This window comes from Hyperolius riggenbachi, chromosome 2 (genome assembly GCF_040937935.1).
Source record: "Hyperolius riggenbachi isolate aHypRig1 chromosome 2, aHypRig1.pri, whole genome shotgun sequence".
Lineage (NCBI taxonomy): Eukaryota > Metazoa > Chordata > Amphibia > Anura > Hyperoliidae > Hyperolius > Hyperolius riggenbachi.
The window spans coordinates 431,906,615-431,925,787 of record NC_090647.1 but is presented as its reverse complement, the minus strand read 5'-3'; the positions used below and the strand labels follow the sequence as shown (position 1 = coordinate 431,925,787).

Sequence of the window (19,173 nt, the reverse complement as noted above, 5' to 3'; positions counted from 1 at the left end):
GGACTGAGGAGACAGGAGGATAGAGGAGGTCGGGTCCAGGTTGCCAGAGGAGAAGGTGGTTTTTATCAATTTTGTTTCTGTACTTCTTCTCCCTTCTTGTCACTGAGTTACTCACACTTTGCTGCCTGCCTGCCTGCTACTGCTGTCAAATTCAATTCTCTGCCCAGGCCAGTGCCCTCTGAGTTTTTTTGTGTGTGATAATCATCCCCATTCTGACCCTGGCCTGAGGGGGAACGTTTTTTCTTCTTGTGGTGTGATTGGCGGCAGGGGAGGGGGGAGGCAGGCAGTTAGGCACTGTCAAACAGGTAGTTGGAGGAGGGGGGGGGGTAGGTGTCAGACAAGTAGTTTGTATGGTGGGTGGGCAGGAGTGGGGTTAGGCATCACCAGGTAGATAGGTTTGTGTGTGTGTGTGTGTGTGTGTGTGTGTGTGGGGGGGGGGGGGGGGTTGTTTAAAGGAGTTATCAGGCATTTTTAATGAAATAGAGTGCTACTTACCCGGGGCTTCCTCCAGCCCCACGCTCCCAGCATGTCCCTCGCCGCAGTTCTGCAGTCAGCCATTCGCTGCCGCTGCCTTCCAGTCCCCGGTGATGGTACCAGTCCGACCTGGATGTCGGCCTGTACTGCGCCTGTGCGAGTAGCACTGTTATTCACCGCCACGTGGACCGGAGTGTACTGCGCAGGTGCAGTAGTTCTGCATCTGCACAGTACGCTCTGGTCCATGTGGCGGTGATTGACAGCACAGGCGCAGTTGGCCTGACGTCATTGCCGGGGGCTGGGAGGCAGCGGCAGCGAACAGCTGACTGCAGAGCTGCGGCGAGGGACATGCTGGGAGCTTGGGGCTGGACGAGCCCTGGGGAAGTAGCTCTTATTTTCATTAAAAAAAAAAAAAGCCTGATAACTCCTTTAAGGTTAGGCATCAGACACAGACAGGTAGATTGTGCGGAGAAATGGGTGTGTGTGTGTGTGTGTGTGTGTGTGTGTGTGTGTGTGTGTGTGCGTGCGTGCGTGCGTGCGTGCGTGCGTGCGTGCGTGCGTGTGTGTTAGTCATCACAATTTGAAGATTTGCACACAAGAAAGATATGGCTTTGGGCTGGGGATGCCGTGAAACGGGCCTCTAGTTTGTGTTGTCCCCCCAGGCCAAAAGGTCCCAGTCCTCCCCTGCCCAGAGCTCGATGCTTTGCTTAGTATAGCAAGCCCATGACACAGCGGCACCTCCTGCTCCCTCCACTACCCTCCCCCCCCCCCCTGCTGCACAGACACTTGCACACAGGGCACCCACATCACGCTGTCCTGTGACACCCCTGCACTGCTACACATTAACTTCTGCAGGGGTTAATGTGCAGTAAACCAGCAGTGCAGGGGTGACAGGGATGTCAAAAGTCATTCGCTGCCCTAAGCTCCGGAGCATCTCTATTTTTTCTTTTTAAGACTAATGAGAATCCTCATTGGTCTGTTAAAAGACCAATAGGGGGCACTGGAGGGAAATTTAAAGATGCTCTGGGACTTGCTATATTGAGAATAGCAAGTCCACTACTTGGAACGACGTGGGCAGCGCTGTTCGCAGCATCGCAGGTTTTTGCGGCACGAATGAAGAGTGCTGCGTTCTACATCATTTGGCAGTATTAAGAGGATATGGCGTGGGACATTGGGAGTAACCAAAAGTACGTGTTTATGGTTAATTAAAAACATTAAAGGTATTTTTTTCATTGTGTTTTTATTCCATTTATCTCTTCATGGTAAATTTCAATTGGAGAGGGTGCGGGCATCTGGGATAGATGCCACCATAACCCCCTTCCCCCCTCTGGGCCTACCCCCATTCTTCTCCTGGGCACCAGAGGTGGGAATGTGTCCCCTTCATAAAGGGGACTCCCAGATGCCACCACCCTCTGGGTCTACCCCAATTCTTTTCCTGGGCATCGAAGGTGAGGATGAGCCCATGTCCATGGATTGGACAAGGGCTCTGGGAGAGAGGGTGAGGCTTGGCCATTCCTCTTTTCTAGAGCCCCCATGCCTTAGACTATGTGGGTTGGTATAGCTCGGCTGTGGAGCCACATGCACTCCAGGATCCGCAATCTGGCTATCCCAGCCTGCATGGGTGACAAGGGGTTAAAGAGGCTTGGTACACACATTATTTGAAAAAAATGTAACTTTGAACACTCCAAATCATAGGTAGATTTGTCAGAGATCCTTATACAGCAATATTGCAACAGTACAGCGATCCCTGGCCAAAGCGCTGCCAGTTCCATCAGGTTTCCAGGTAGTCATTAAGCACTGTGTACTGACTACCTAGAAATCCTGGCATGAAATTCACTGCTCTTTCTTTTGATATACGAAATTTACACTACCAATAGGTTGATAAATTATCTGTCATTTAACCTCATTTTAAAAGAAACGTGTTTCCTGTTGTAAGTTTAAAATTGATTTTCTCAAAAACGACAAGGTCTTTTTTAATTTTTGCCCCCTTGTTCCTATAGTTCTCCTTACCATGCAAATTTGGTGATTCTAGCATGTAAGTGGGCTTTTCTATGAACTAATATAGTCAGCAGCCATTGACTTCCATATTAAATGCAATTTAAATGGCGAATAAATGTTCCTTCACCACCAACTGTTCTCCGGTGAACAAGTTTGACCTCTACAGCTAGCTATACACCAGTGGTTTTGGATGTAAGCCTGGCTTCAGGGGCAAAAGGAGACAATTTGCATATTCCGTACAGGAGTGATACATCATGAGAAACCACAGGAAAACTCTCTCTTTCTCTCTCTCTCTCTCTCTCTCTCTCTCTCTCTCTCTCTATATATATATATATATATATACATATATATATATATATATATATATATATATATATATATATATATATATATATATATATATATATGTGTATATACAGTATGTATGTATATATATATATATATATATATATATATATATATATATATATATATATATATATATACCTGTATATATATATAAAATGCGAGGATGGACGGTAAGATGAATGCCGCTCCGCTGCACACTTTACTCTGCAAACGGGAACACGGGGGCACATTCAGAGGGAGGGAGGAAGGTAGGAATGTATGAATGTATGCGATCGCTGGCATCCCGCATCTCATATTGGCGGCTGGCGCCTCGATCATTTTTTTTTTTAATAATTTCATAAACAATCTTTATGGCATGCGGGACTAGGGGTGTGTTGGGGGTGTGGTTAGGGGTGTGGCCTACGTGTCCCAATTCCCTTTTCCACAATGTTTAATATATATTAAACATTATATATGTATATATATATATATATATATATATATATATTTTTTTTTTTTTTTTTTGGAAGGTGCGTGTCCTGTTAAATCTGTCGTAAAAGTAACACAGCATTTCAGCAAAAGAACATCATACCAACAGTAAAATATGGTGGTGGTAGTGTGATGGTCTTGGGTTGTTTTGCTGCTTCAGGACCTGAAAGGCTTGCTGTGATAGATGGAACCATGAATTCTACTGTCTACCAAAAAATCCTGAAGGAGAATGTCCGGCCATCTGTTCGTCAACTCAAGCTGAAGCGATCTTGGGTGCTGCAGCAGGACAATGACCCAAAAGACACCAGCAAATCCACCTCTGAATGGCTGAAGAAAAACAAAATGAAGACTTTGGAGTGGCCTAGTCAAAGCCCTGACCTGAATCCTATTGAGATGTTGTGGCATGACCTTAAAAAGACAGTTCATGCTAGAAAACCCTCAAATAAAGCTGAATTACAACAATTCTGCAAATATGAGTGGGCCAAAATTCCTCCAGAGCGCTGTAAAAGACTTGTTGCAAGTTATCGCAAACACGTGATTGCAGTTATTGCTGCTAAGGGTGGCCCAACCAGTTATTAGGTTCAGGGGGCAATTTCTTTTTCACACAGGGCCATGTAGGTTTTGAGGTTTTTTTCTCAGTAAATAATAAAAACCATCATTTAAAACTGCATTTTGTTTTCAATTGTGTTATCTTTAACTAATGGTTAACGTTTTTTGATGAACAGAAACATTAAAGTGTGACAAACATGCAAAAGAATAAGAAATCAGGAAGTGGGAAAATAGTTTTTCACACCACTGTATATATATATATATATTCTGTCAGCATTCCTTAAAGTGAACCTAAAACCATGGAATAGCAGCATAGGGGGCGATATACATGCTGGGAACGCGAACAATCACTCGCGTTCCCATGCCTGTCGGCCGGTGAGGGCCAAACCGGAAGTGTTCGGCGGCGGGTCCAGGAGCATCGGAGCGGGGCTGCGAGGGCACCGATCGGCTGCAGGGGGCTGAGGGAAGCCCCAGGTGAGTTCATCTCATTTTTTCCGTGGCTTTAGGTTCACTTTAAAGCTCTAGATACAACCCTGTTCTACTGTTCTTAATACATTAATGCCTACCTCTTTTCCATTTTAGGAAAAGAAAACACTGCCGCAGATAACTTTTCCTGTATAATTTATAATGTTTCCATCATAAATTGTTCATGGACTGCTGGCAAAGAAGCCCCACAAGATACCCAATACTCTTTGGTTTTCAGGTAAAATCCAGTGGCAAGGAAGAATGATGACAGTTCCGCTATGGGTCTTGAGAAATCCATCAGTAGGGATGAATGAGAATGCATTTTGGGTGATTCTGCAATTTTTTTTAACAAAAACAGTTTTCTATGTGCATGGAAATCAATGGCCCCTACTATAGCGGCTTATTGTAAAGCCTGAATACATACTATAATCACTAAATTTCTAGATATGTTTTTTTTTCCAAAAAGATCTAAAGATAGAGGTGAATTGGAAAAATTAGCAGCGGTGAGTGTTGGTGTCAGCGGTATGGCTTGTGGTAAGGGCACTTGCTAGTGCCAAGGGTACTCTGGGTGCTGGTGGGTTTAAGGGGTGCTGTGGGTGCCAGTGGGGGAAGCTATGGTTTTTGGGTTAGGGGGGTTGCTGAGGTCAGTGTACGTGGGGTCGGTGCTTTCTATACTAAAGTATAACAAGCCCCAGTAAAGCATCTTTAAATATGTCACCGGGGCTCCCCAATAGTTCCATTATTAGACTAATAGGAATCCTTCTCAGGGAGGATACCTACTAGTCTGTTAGAGGACCAAAGAGGAGCCCCAGTGGCACATTTAAAGATGCTTTCCAGTGCTTTCCAGTCTTCAGTATAGCAAGTGCCAGCAGTCGGGAGGGCGACTTGTGTGACATTGTTCAGCAGAGGTTTTCAATCAAGATCAAGATAATATTGGTGTGGAACATTTCTGAGGATATTGGGGTGGGGTGAGATTATGAATTAAAGGAAATTATTTATGGCTAATTAAAATCATTAACCTCCTTGGCGGTAACCCCGTGTGTGACACGGGGTAAGCCGCCGGAGGGTGCCGCTCAGGCCCTGCTGGGCCGATTTTCATAATTTTTTTTTTGCTGGACGCAGCTAGCACTTTGCTAGCTGCGCCAGCACTCTGATCGCCGCCGGCCCCTGCCCGATCGCCGCTATCTGCTGCGGCGCGGCCCCCCCCCCCCCCAGACCCCAGCGCTGCCTGGCCAATCAGTGCCAGGCAGCGCCGAGGGGTGGCCCGGGACTCCCAATGACGTCCCGACGTCAGTGACGTCGGTGACGTCATCCCGCCCCGTCGCCATGGCGACGGGGGAAGCCCTCCAGGAAATCCCGTTCTATGAACGGGATTTCCTGATCGGAGATCGCCGAAGGCGATCGAAGCGGGCGGGGGGATGCCGCTCAGCAGCGCCTATCATGTAGCGAGCCCTCGGCTCGCTACATGATTAAAAAAAAATTTTAAAAAAAAAAACTGCTGCGCTCCCTCCTGGTGGTATTTTTCATACCGCCAAGGAGGTTAAAGGACTACTGTAGGGGGCTAGGGGGAAAAGGATTTGAACTTACCCGGGGCTTCTAATGGTCCCCCGCAGACGTCCTGTGCCTGTGCAGACACTCACCGATGCTCCGGTCCCTGCTTCTGGTTCACTTCTGGTATTTCTGACTTTAACCACTTTACCCCCACGCGTACGAATTTCTCCGTCCCTTACTCCATCCTTTACCCCCAGGGACGGAGAAATCCGTACTTTCCGCGCTCCCGCCGCTGCCCGCGCTCCCGCTCGCTGTAGCGCACACTCCCGCCGCAAACATGCCGCCCTCGCTCGCCCGGAGATCAATGAACGGGAAAATCCATTCCCGTTCGTTGATCTAAGCCCCGCAATGATCCGCTGCTGCTCCGCTGAGCAGCGCGATCATTGTGAGAAAAAAAAAAACTCCCAGCCTCCTAGTACTTCCTGCAAGCGTCCGGAAGGAGGTCGCATTAAACAAAAAGTTACTGTGGCCATCTTGTGGCCAAATAGTAAAACTACACCCTAAAACATGATTTACATACAAATAAACTAGTTTTACACAAAATTTTACTCCTGTAATTAAAAAAAAAAAAAATTACAATTAAAAAAAATACATAAATAGTTACCTTAGGGACTGAACTTTTTAAATATTTATGTCAAGAGGGTATAACACTGTTACTTTATAAACTATGGGCTTATAATTAGGGATGGACGCAAAACTGAAAAAAATGCACCTTTATTTCCAATAAAAATATTGGCGCCAAATATTGTGATAGGGACATAATTTAAATGGTTTTATAACCGGGACAAATATGCAAATACATTTAATAGGTTTTAATTACAGTAGCATGCATTATTTAAAAACTATAAAGGCCGAAAACTGAAAAATAATACATTTTTTCCCACATTTTTTCCTATTTTCCCATTAAAACACATTTAGAATAAAATAATTCTTGGCATAATGTCCCACCTAAATAAAGCCTAATTGGTGGCGAAAAAAACAAGATATAGTTCATTTCATTGCGATAAGTAATGATAAAGTTATAGACGAATGAATGGAAGGAGCGCTGAAAGGTGAAAATTGCTCTGGTGGTCAAGGGGTAAAACCCCTCAGTTGGGAAGTGGTTAAAGTCAGAAAACCACTGTGCTGGGTCTGTCTATTACACTCCTGGTGACGTCAGCAGGAACGAGGACACGACTTTAAAGTCGGAAATTCCAGAAGTGAACCGGACGCGGGACCAGAGCATCGGTGAGTGGCTGCACATGCACAGGACGTCTGCAAGGGACCATTATAAGCCCAGGGTAAGTTCAACTCTTTTTCCCTCTACCCCCCTACAGTAGTCCTTTAAAAAAAATGTCATGTTACCTTTTTATTTCAACTTAACCCTTTGTGAAAATGGGTAAGAACTGCATTAGTACCCTTATACCCATTTCACTTGGGGGGCGTCTGGTGGTCCCCTTGTTAAAAGGGACCCCTAGATTCTACCATGAACCCTTCCCAGGGCCCACATATCTGCTTCTATTTTGGTATGGACAACGGCTTTGGGGGAGAGAAAAAGGCTTTGCTACCACTCTCTTCAAGAGCTCCCCCACATCATAGACCATGTGGGTTGGTATAGCTCAGGGTGTGGAGCCCCACACCGTCCTGGCTATATCAGCCTGAATTGGTGACAATGGGTAGGCTCACCCTGTTTGTTTTCTTAATATTTATAAAATGTATACAAAACACGGAACTCCATATATATTGAAGTGTACCACAGAAAATTTTAATTTTACCGAGTTTAAAAACTATTTTGTCTTACAACTTTTTAAAATTGATTTTCTCAAAGACTACAATGTCTTTTTGAAAAAAAAAATCCCAGTTCATGCTTTTCTCCTTTAAAGGAAACCAGAGATGAAAACTTTGGCACAAAATAAACATATCCCCCCGATAGATTTTACAAAGTAAATACTATACCTGGTATTTTCGCCGCTGGTGTGTGTGTTTTTTTTATGTTTTTTTTACTAAAACTCCATGCAACACACAGTTCATCAGAAAAGCATATTATTTAGTGGGCTGTGTGCAAAATGAAATCACAATTTCTAAAAACCTCTTATGACTAACAAATATAGATTTAATAAAAAAACACGTTGTTCAATATACCCTTACATTAGCAGCTCCTCCCATCTCATCACAACTCTCTGTGATGCTGCAAGTATACAGAAAGGGGAAAACAAAGCCAGAAGGGGGGAGGCATGGGCTTGAAAAGACATCAGAGAAGACAGACTCAGCTTTAATGATTCCTGAGCAAAGCCAGACTGAATGCTCAGTCTGGGATTTTATCAGGGCTGATAACAAGCAGGCTGAGCAGTGAAGGATGAAACAGAGAGCAGGGTAGGGGTTTTCTTTAATGTTTCCACTAATATATATGGTAGGGTGCTTCATCTCTGGTTCACTTTAAGTAAACCTGTGGGAAACTTTGAACAAAAAATTAGATACCTGACTTAGTAGAGGGAAGCCTCTGGATCTTCCAGAGGATTTACCTATCCCCTATTACCTCGACATTCCGGTACTGGGACCCCCAAAGCTCACGGCCATGTTCTCATAAGATAACAAGCGTGGGCGCATTGCACAGATGCAGGATGGCTAGCGCCTGCACAGAGGCATGGAGTCATCGTTCAGACTTGGTGGAGAAAAGCTGAGCCCATTTGGTTCCAAGCTACAACACATATTGGGATCCATGGAGACAGCAACCCAGGTAAGCTGTACCTGTGAATATGCCGGCGGCAGGCCGGAGTACTCACACAGTCTCAGGTACAACCAAAATGTAAAGAAGAGGAGGCACACCTCCTTTTTCTGTTCTGCTTTACAAGCATCTTTTGTACCCAGTGGCGTTCCACCTCTTCTTTCCACTTAATCATGTAGACTAACTTAGCATATTGCTAAATAAAGACAACAAAGTAACGGAAAACTATTTTAAAATATTTACACACACATTGTAGAAGAATATTTCACATGTGATTAGGAATTCTAGAAATAAAATTAAATGAATAAGGCAAAAACGCATTTTCAAGAACTACTTACCCCCTTGTATTCACGATCATCAACCTCTATTTTCCAGGTCAGTGAAAAATGGCGCCCAGCACTGTTGGATAAAAATGGCGCCCCATTCGTTTATATTATCAAATGATATTTATCGTTTTAAAAGGTTAAAAAATGGCGCCGACCTTTTGAACGAAATTTATCGTTTTAAAACTTTTTTTTTTTGTCCTGCCTGAACGATATTTATCGTTTTAACCCCTGCTTTGCTGCCGTTTGGAAAATATCTGCCCGCCGGCTTTAATGTTTAATAGCATAGCCCCCTTAAAAGCCAAAAACACCAAATTTGCAGGGAATGTTAAGAAAAAAATTGTGAACAAGAGGATTTTTTTTTTTCAAAGAGACCTTATAGTTTTTGAGAAAATCGATTTTGAATATTCTCCTTCTGACCGTGGGAAAATTAAACGGCCGCCGACTTTAGCAGTTAATAACAAAGCCCCATTAAATGTCAGAAACACCAAATGTGTAGGGAATGTTAAGAAGAATAGTGGGAACACAAAGAAAAAAAATTGTTCAAAAAGACCTTATAGTTTTTGAGAAAATCGATTTTAAATCTTCAAATAGTAAAATGTATCTATTTAAATCGCGTAATGACATTTCCGTGGAAACAATTCCCGCCGACTTTAGCAGTTAATAGCAAAGTCCCCTTAAATCCTAGCAACACCAAATTTGCAGGATATGTTAAAAAGATACTGGGAAACATTATTTTAAAAAAAAATTGAATTTTTTTTTTTATTTAAATTTTTGGGATATGTTCTGAGTGTGGAAATTTTTTGAAAAAAATGACGTGGGGTCCCCCCTCCCGAGCCTCTGTAACCCCTTGTCTCCCATGCAGGCTGGGATAGCCAGAATGCGGAGCCCCGGCCGACTGGGGATTCGCACCCTGAGCTATACCAGCCCGCATGGTCCATGGTATAGGGGGGCTTCGGGGGGAAGGGGCGGCCAAGCCTTCCCCTCCCCCCCGGAGCCCTTGTCCAATCCATGGACAAGGGGCTCTTCCCCACCTCCGGTGCCCCAGGAGGAGGTGGGGGCGACGACTCTCTGGGGGGGGGGGGGTTCATGGTGTCATCCGGGAGTCCCCTTTAAGAAGGGAACCCAGATGCCTGCCCCCCTCCCAGGAGAAATGAGTATATGGGTGCAAAGTACCCCTTACCCATTTCCATAAAGGGTTAAATGAAATAAAAACGCAACAACGAGAAAAGTCCTTTAATGTTCTAAATTAACCAGAAATACTTACCTGTACCTTTAAGAAAAAATTGCCACTCCATTTAGGTCCCACGACAGTATCCTCCATCTTGTGATCTTCAGAAATACTTACCTGTACCTTTAAGAAAAAATTCCCACGCCATTATCCTCGGAAAAGGTCCCGCGCTATAATCTGTTATGTCCCACGACGACAGTATCCTCTGTCTTGCGATCTTCAGAAATACTTACCTGTACCTTTAAGAAAAAATTCCCACGTCAATTAGGTCCCACGACAGTATCCACTATCTTGCGACCTTCTGTTACATGTTGATTGAAGATCTCCGCCGCCCCGACGCCACACACGCCGCCTCCGCCGAACTGCTCTCAGCTATACTAAGTATAGCTAAGAGCAAAAAGCATCTTTAAATTTTAGCTCCCATGGTCCCCATTGGTTCCTTAACAGACCAATGGGGATCAGGAGGATCCCCATTGGTCGATAAGGAACCAATGGGGAGCCTTGGAGCCAAAGTTTAAAGATGCTTTTTGTTCTCAGCTATACTAAGTATAGCTGAGAGTGCGTCTATTCAGACGCATTACCGCTGGCTGCCGCTGCCCTCCCTGCCTCTCTCACACCTGTCACCCTCACCCATGCTGGCACCCATGGGTGCATTGGGTGCCAGCATGGGTAAGGGTGACAGGTGGGGGGAGGCAGGGAGGGCAGCGGCCGCTAGCGGTAATGCGTCTGTAATAGACGCACTCTCAGCTATACTTAGTATAGCTGAGAGCAGTGCGGTGGCGTCGGGGCGGCGGAGATCTTCAATCAAGATGTATCAGAAGGTCGCAAGATGGAGGATACTGTCGTGGGACCTAATTGGAGTGGCAATTTTTTCTTAAAGGTACAGGTACGTATTTGTGGTTAATTTAGAACATTAAAGGACTTTTCTCGATTGCGTTTTTATTTCATTTAACCCTTTGTGGAAATGGGTAAGGGGTACTTTGCACCCGTATACTCATTTCTCCTGGGGGGGGGGGGCATCTTGGGGTCCCCTTCTTAAAGGGGACTGCCAGATGCCACCATTAAACCCCCCCCCCAGGGAGTCGTCGCCCCCGCCTCCTCCTGGAGCACCGGAGGTGGGGAAGAGCCCCTTGTCCATGGATTGGACAAGGGGCTCTGGGGGGGAGGGGGAGGCTTGGCCGCCCCTCCCCCCCGAAGCCCCCCCATACCATGGACCATGCAGGCTGGTATAGCTGGTATAGCTCAGGGTGCGAAGCCCCAGTCGGCGGGGCTCCGCATTCTGGCTATCCCAGCCTGCATGGGAGACAAGGGGTTACAGAGGCTCGGGAGGGGGGATCCCACGTCATTTTTTTCAAAAAAATTCCCACACTCAGAACATATCCCAAAAATTTAAATTTAAAAAAAAAAATTCAATTTTTTTTAAATAATGTTTCCCAGTATCTTTTTAACATATCCTGCAAATTTGGTGTTGCTAGGATTTAAGGGGACTTTGCTATTAACTGCTTAAGTCGGCGGGAATTGTTTCCACGGAAATGTCATTACAGGATTTAAATAGATACATTTTACTATTTGAAGATTTAAAATCGATTTTCTCAAAAACTATAAGGTCTTTTTGAACAATTTTTTTTCTTCGTGTTCCCACTATTCTTCTTAACATTCCCTACACATTTGGTGTTTCTGGCATTTAAAGGGGCTTTGCTATTAACCGCTAAATTCGGCGGGCATTTAATTTTCCCACGGTCAGAAGGAGAATATTCAAAATCGATTTTCTCAAAAACTATAAGGTCTTTTTGAAACATTTTTTTTCCTCTTGTTCACAATTTTCTTCTTAACATTCCCTGCAAATTTGGTGTTTTTAGTTTTTAAGGGGGCTTTGCTATTAAACATTAAATCCGGCGGGCAGATATTTTTCAAACGGCAGCAAAGCAGGGGTTAAAACGATAAATATCATTCAGGCAGGATTAAAAAAAAAATTTTAACCGATAAATTTCGTTCAAAAGGTCTGCACTATTTTAACCTTTAAAACGATAAATATCGTTTTAAACATATATCGGGCAGAAGGGGGCGCCATTATTTAGCCGGCGCCATTTTTCACTGGACGCCCTATTTTCAGAGCTTAGGAAATCATAACAGTCGTTTAGTATACATACACAGTTCTTCAAGATCCTAAAACATTTCTTCTTGGGATGTTAAAAGTTTGCAAATTGAAAGAGAGTAGTCAAGAATGAGAAAGTTATGAGTGCCCACTACTATAATTGTCTGTCACATTAGACACAAGCATAATAGTGCTCCAGGGCCTATGTTATTATCACTGTATTGTGTTTGAACTGTTGCATATCTTAGTGTCTGTCTGATACTCCACAGACAGAGCCCACTGGCACTGACGCACACCTGTGCCCACTACTAGTGATATCTAATTGTGTGCCACATAACACACAAGCAGAGTACTTTCACTACTGTTTCAGGGCCTCTGTTATTATCACTGTATTGTGTTTGACCTCACCTGTTGCATATCTCAGTGTCTGTCTGATACTACACAGACAGAGCCCACTGGCACTGACCCACACCTGTGCCCACTTTTAGTGATGTATAATTGTGTGCTACATAGCACACAAGCAGAGTACTATCACTACTGCTTCAGGGCCTCGGTTATTATCACTGCATTGTGTTTGACCTCACCTGTTTCATATCATGTCTGATACTCCACTGCTCCTGACTGCTCCAACAAGAAAAAGCCATCAAGGATTATCTGTTCGAGTACGGTGGTAAGACAGGCCGTGCGGATCTGGGGATTTTTTTGCCGCATCATTGGAGGCTCATGCACAATGCCTACAGGCTCATGCGTCCGTTTGAGTAGGTGACAAGCCTGGTGAGTCACAGTGAAGGCACCATCAGCGACCTGATCCCATACGCTTTCTTCCTGGAATGTGCCCTGCGAAGAGTGCTGGATCAGGCCGTAGAGGAGCGTGATCAGCAAGAGGAAAAGCTGTGGGCACCATCACCACAATCACAACCAGACTTGTTGTCGACACCTGCTGTACGCAGAGGGAGGAGTCATCTGAGGAAGAGGAGGCAGAGGAGGAAGGTGGCTTTGAGGAGGTGGAAGACCAACCATAGCAGGCATCCCAGGTGGCTTGTGGTCACCCTTTGAGTACCTGTGGTGTTGTATGTGGCTGGGGGGAGGAGGAGACCTTGCATGACCTCAATGATGAAGAGGAAGAGGGGCTGGCTTGCTCAGCATCCAATCTTGTACAAATGGGGTCTTTCATGCTATCCTGCCTGTTGACTGACACCCGTATAAAAAGCTGAAGGACAAGGACCTGTACTGGGTGGCAACGCTACTGGACTCTCGGTATAAGCAAAAGTGGTGGAACTTATACCAAATAAAACTCAGTCGGAAAGGATGCACAATTTCCACAAGGGGGTGCAAAGTATGCTGTATACTGTGATGAGGGGTGATGTCAGAGCACAACAGCAAAGAGGTGCCTAGAGTCCTTCTCCTCCCACAGCCATGCTGGCAAACACAACACAGTCTTCGGATGTTTTGGTGATGTCAGACATGCACAGTTTTTTTAATCCGACGCATCACCACAGCCCGTTGAGATCCATCCTCAAAGAATGCCTCGACCGACAGGTAGCGTCTACCTGGTGTAACGATTGGTGTCAGCAACCAGATAGAGAATCTGATCCTTGGCGATTCGCAGTATGCTCAAGAATACAGATATACCCGATTATTGAGGATCTGCGGAATCGTCAATAATCAGATATGTCTAACCTCTAGACACCGGAGAGAGTGTAAGTGTTCGGTGCAACAGTAACAACTCTGAGTAAAGACCACCAGAGGAGCTGGCGGCCTATACTCCTGAGGAATTCACCCCTGAGCGGTGGGTGATATTCCTGTAGCCTGTGGACCCCTGAGCGAGGGACCAAGGCTGGGTTGCAGGAAGCCCTGCTGCTAATATGTAAGGTTTTGCCCTAAACTGGGCTAATGTAACAAAGTAATAACACAATCCTAGTCTGGGGTGTGAGGTCCGTATTCACAACACCCTGTAACTAGTCTGGAGCATAACATAAATGATAATACAATTCCCTAGTCTTGGGTGTGAGTTCCGTGATCATCAACACCATGGAACTAGTCTGGAGTATAACATAAATGATAATACAGTTCCCTAGTCTTGGATGTGAGGGCCTTGATCTCAACACCCTGGAACTATGCTAGAGAATACACAGAAGATACACAGTATTCCTAGTCTGGGGTGTGAGGGCCTTGATCTCAACACCCTGGAACTGGTCTAACAAATAATACAATTCAATTAGTACTTTAAGCTATCAAGAATCTGACCCAGTGTGGATTCCCAGCTCCAGCCGGTTCTGGTACACTGTTGGGTCTAGCTAAGGTCTGAGTGCCTTCACGCAAGTGTTAGCAATGGCAGACAACCAGCAACTGACAAGCAGCAGAATATATAGTTGCTGGACTCTGCCGCCCCGCCCGAGCCATTCAGCCAATCATGAGTCCTGCAGGAATCAGCTGATCTTCCTGATCAGCTGACACTTCCCCTGCTGGTATAAAGGTTCTGAGTACAGGCCCGCGCGTGCATAGCTCTCCATCTGCCTATGTGCACTAACAGACCCAGCCACACCAAGCGCATGCTGCTGCATGCAAACCGCCGCGTTGGACGCGGAAACAGCCGGCGGCTTTTCCGCATTCCACCATACTACCAGACGCGTGTTCATGCGTGCAAACCGCCGCTTTGGACGCGGAGTCAGCCGCCTTGCTCTTCGCATATGCAGCGGCTTTTCCGCGTTTTCTCACACCTGGCCTCAACTGCCCTGGACTATTGGGTGCGTAGGCTTGACCTGTGACCTGAGCTATCTTAATTTGCCATCTAACTTCTCTCTCGCCCTGACTCAAGCGTCCTGTCAGAAAGGACCTTCAGCGCAGCAGGAGGGATTGTCATTGAGAATGAGAAGCGAAGTCGATTAGGTCAGAAAAGTGTGGATTACCTCACATTTATAAAAATGAATAATGCATGAATCCTGGAGGGCTACTTCCTGCCCGAAGACTTTCAACTCAGACCCAGCATCTGTGCACGCCGCATGACTTACTAACTGACTTCTCCGCACCACCAACAGGGTCCAGACCAAGACTCCAGGACTCCACCGATGTATCCTGAATTTTTAAGGCCGGTACTAAAAATAATTTTTCTGGCATGTGTACATGCCTAATTTTTCTGGCCAGTGGTGCTGAACTGTGGCTGCAAAAAAAAAAGGCATGTACATGATGTGAGGGGGCTTGCGTATCACAATGACCTCTATAAATATGTTGGGGGCACAACCAAGAGGATAAGGTCGTTGCTTCATTGTGGACAGGCCATATTTGATCGATCGGCTGGATACGTTTTGGCAAATCCTTTGGTCACCTTAGGTGATCATTCAATAAAGCCTACTAGGCCAACACTGGGCCAACACTGCAGAACCAGTGTTTTCTGGGTCACTTTACTCGTCCGACGATATGGGCTGGAAAACCGCCATGGCCTGCACTCTCTCCAATGCGCGTACATTAGCACAGCGACCAATACACAAAGTTTGCGGCCAAAAGGACTAACATTTAAAGGATACCCGAAGTGACATGTGACATGATGAGATAGTCATGTGTTTGTACAGTGCCTAGCACACAAATAACTATGCTGTGTTCCTTTTTTTCTTTCTCTGCTGGAAAGAGTTCAATATCAGGTATGTAACTGGCTGACTCAGTCCTGTCTCAGACAGGAAGTGACAGTGTGACCTTTACTGATAAGAAATTCCCCTTTTTACCTCTTTCTTGCTCACAGAAGCCATTTTCTGCTAGGAAAGTGTTTTATAGTTGGAATTTCTTATCAGTGAGGGTCACACTGTAATCACTTCCTGTCTAGTCAGGACTGAGTCAGCCACTTAAATACCTGATATTTAACTCTTTCAGCCAGAGAAAGAAAAAAAGGAACACAGCATAGTTATTTGTGTGCTAGGCACTGTACATGTGTATACATGTCTATCTCATCATGTCACATGTCACTTCGGGTATCCTTTAAGTCCAGAGAGTGTAAACTATTAACAACTCTTTGCGGTGTGTTAAATGCTGAGTTTGGTCTGTCAGAGTTTGGTCTGTCAGTATGCAGCAGGCATAACCCTTACATTACCACTCTGGAAATTTAAAAGCAGCACGGTCAGGGCAGGTATATCACCCTCAGCTCCCCAAGGCCTATTCCACATCCCAGTGCACTAATAGCATTTTTTCAAAATTAAATTAAATTTTTTCATAAATAAGATTGACTTTTTTTTCTCAAATTAAATTTGTATGTGTAAACCTGCGCCATCATGTGCACAGCCACGTCACCGCACAGTGTTGGGGCAAAGGTCCATATAACCACTGATACCTGGTCTGCAAAGCATGGTCAGGGCACGTATATTACCTATACTGCACTAGAGATGTGGCGAACGGTTCCCGAACCGTTCGCCGGCGAACATCTCTAAATTCATGGGCCTCTTACTACTTCCGGTTCGCAATGACCCGGAGTAGTACGCCTGCGCTGCCCGGCGGAGCGCGTCCTAGATCGCGCTCCCGTTGCCGGGCACTCTCTGCGCATGTGCGTGACGTCATGAGTGACGTCACGCTCATGCGCTGAGAGCGCCCGGCAACAGGAGCGCGATCTAGGACGCGCTCCGCCGGGCAGCGCAGGCGTACTGCTCCGGGTCATTGCGACCCGGAAGTAGTAAGAGGCCCAGAGAGGTTCGCCAGGCGAACTGTTCGGCCCAACTCTATACTGCACATTGGGTAAACCTGCTGACCACTGTGGCAAGCCTCCACTGTGTGGCTCTGCAGTGGAGTTGATGACACCACCACCCCCACCACGAATGGCAGGCAGGCCTGCTGCCAGCCTGACACCTGCTGACTTAACATTTTTGAAAAACATCATTTAAAACTTTTAAAAATAACTTTTACATTTTGAATTTGTATAAAAAAAATTGTATTTTGTAATTTTTCATAACTAACTTTGACAAATAAGCTAAACTAAAAAAAAAAAAAAAAGCAATTTGCAAGGGTGCCAGTTCACGCATACCACCACCTCTCTCACTTCTCATTCTTGTAAGAGTGGCAGACACCATGATGGTGTATCCGGTAGCCTGCATTTTATTGCTAATGCTAGCCTTTTTGACACTGGTAAGCCTCCACTGCGTGGCTCTGCATTGGAGTTGGTGCCGCCACCACCACCACCACGAATGGCAAGCAGGCCTGCTGCCAGCCTGCCACCCACTGAACACCAATGTCAACTGGCAATCCTCCACTGCATGGCTCTGCATTGGAGTTGGTGCCACCACCACCACCACGCAGTCTGCCACCTGCTGAACACCAATGGCAACTGGCAAGCCTCCACTGTGTGGCTCTGCGTGGGAGTTGGTGCCAGCTGCCAGCCTGCCACTTCCTGACCACCACTGGCAAACCCTCTCTGCATGGCTCTGCATCTTAGATGGTGTACTATGACACCACCATCACAAATGGCAGGCAGGCCTGATGCCAGCCTGCCACCAGCTGAACACCAATGGCAACTGGAAAGCCTCCACTGCGTGGCTCTGCATTGGAGTTGGTGTTGTTGTTGTAATTTAAAAAAAATAGTTTTTCAATTTAAATAATATTGAAATTTGTTTTTGTTTTTTTTTAAATAACTTATTGTGTATTTGTGTTGTTTTTATTTTTCTTTTCATAAATACCTTTCAAAATATTTTTTTTTTTAAATAAAATTGACAAATATACTTTAAGAAAAAAAAATAGGTTGTAGACTAAGCATGTCTGCTTTAGAGATGGCCCAAATGATTCACCAGAGAACTTGTTCGTGCAAACTTAGCTGGTTCGAGTTCACGGTGAACCGCGAACACTTAGCGAGTTCGACCCACCCCCTATACTACATAATTGGGCTAAACTTTGACCCTCTACATCACAGTCAGCAGACACATGGCAGCCAATCAAGCTGCACTCCCTCCTGGAGCCCTGCCCCCCCCTTATAAAAGGCAGCAGCGTCGGCCATGTTCTAACTCTGTGTGCTGCTGTATTAGTGAGAGATGGGAGAGACATTAGAGAGATAGGGAAAGCGATAGTTAGGAGGTCTGTTAACTTGCTCATTGCTGATATTTGTTGATGAAAAGCACCCCGAAACAGCTCTATTGAGAGCTAATGTTGTGTGTGTGTGTGTGTGTGTGTGTGTGTGTGTGTGTGTGTGTGTGTGTGTGTGTGTGTGTCACTGACACTGCATATACAGCCCTGTCTCTCGCAGTTGGCCCTTGCTGATTGCTGTACTGTGCCAGGCCTAGCGCATTCAGTGCATACCTTTCACTGCCTCTGTGTTACTGCACTTTGCATTATACAATACCACCACCAGTCAGTGCATACCTTTTCCCTGCACCTGTTTGACTGCACTGCACAATTGTATTATAGCAGCAGTCAGTGCATACCTTTTCCCTGCACCTGTGTGACTGCACAATTTTATTATAGCAGCAGTCACTGCATACCATAGTCTAATAGGAATGATTTGTGCACACATTATTGCTGAAGCTAACGCCCTCCATTGCTGTACCTGTTTGAATGCATGTTGTGTAATATAGTCCATTGGACCTCTGCACTTTGCAGCTAAATCAACTCAGGTGCAGCCTTCTGTATTTGGAAGCGCTGCCTACACTCTCTTCTCTATGTAAAATGTTCTAAGTAGACTTGTGGAAGCCTGCATCCAATCTGCATTCAAATTTTAGATTAGGGACTAGCACATAAATTTGCACTTAATTTGCATAATTTTGCATCTGATTTGGATTCAAGGCGTGTATTTAGCCCCTGGGGGTCTGTACATGCCCCTGATGGTTTATAAGCCAGTTGCAGCCTGTGAGCGCTATCATTTTGTTTGTCTTGCCGCGGTGAAGGGGCTTGCATATCACAATGAAGCAATGACCTATATGAGTGTGTTGGGGGGGGCACACCCAAGATAATAAGGTCGTTGCTTCATTGTACACAGACCAAATTCGATCAGCTGGACAGTCAC

At 45.4% G+C, this 19,173-nt stretch overlaps 1 protein-coding gene across 2 annotated transcripts in view; it reads left to right on the top strand.

Annotated features, from left to right (window-relative positions):
• The window catches only part of LOC137544540 (granulocyte-macrophage colony-stimulating factor receptor subunit alpha-like), a 289,974-nt gene that overhangs the window by 144,235 nt on the left and 126,566 nt on the right, over nt 1-19,173 (top strand). For both annotated transcript variants that reach the window (XM_068265636.1, XM_068265635.1), the window contains one exon: nt 4,420-4,540. In XM_068265636.1, the coding sequence (XP_068121737.1) occupies nt 4,420-4,540 (121 nt within the window). The remainder of the gene's footprint in view (nt 1-4,419; nt 4,541-19,173) is intronic.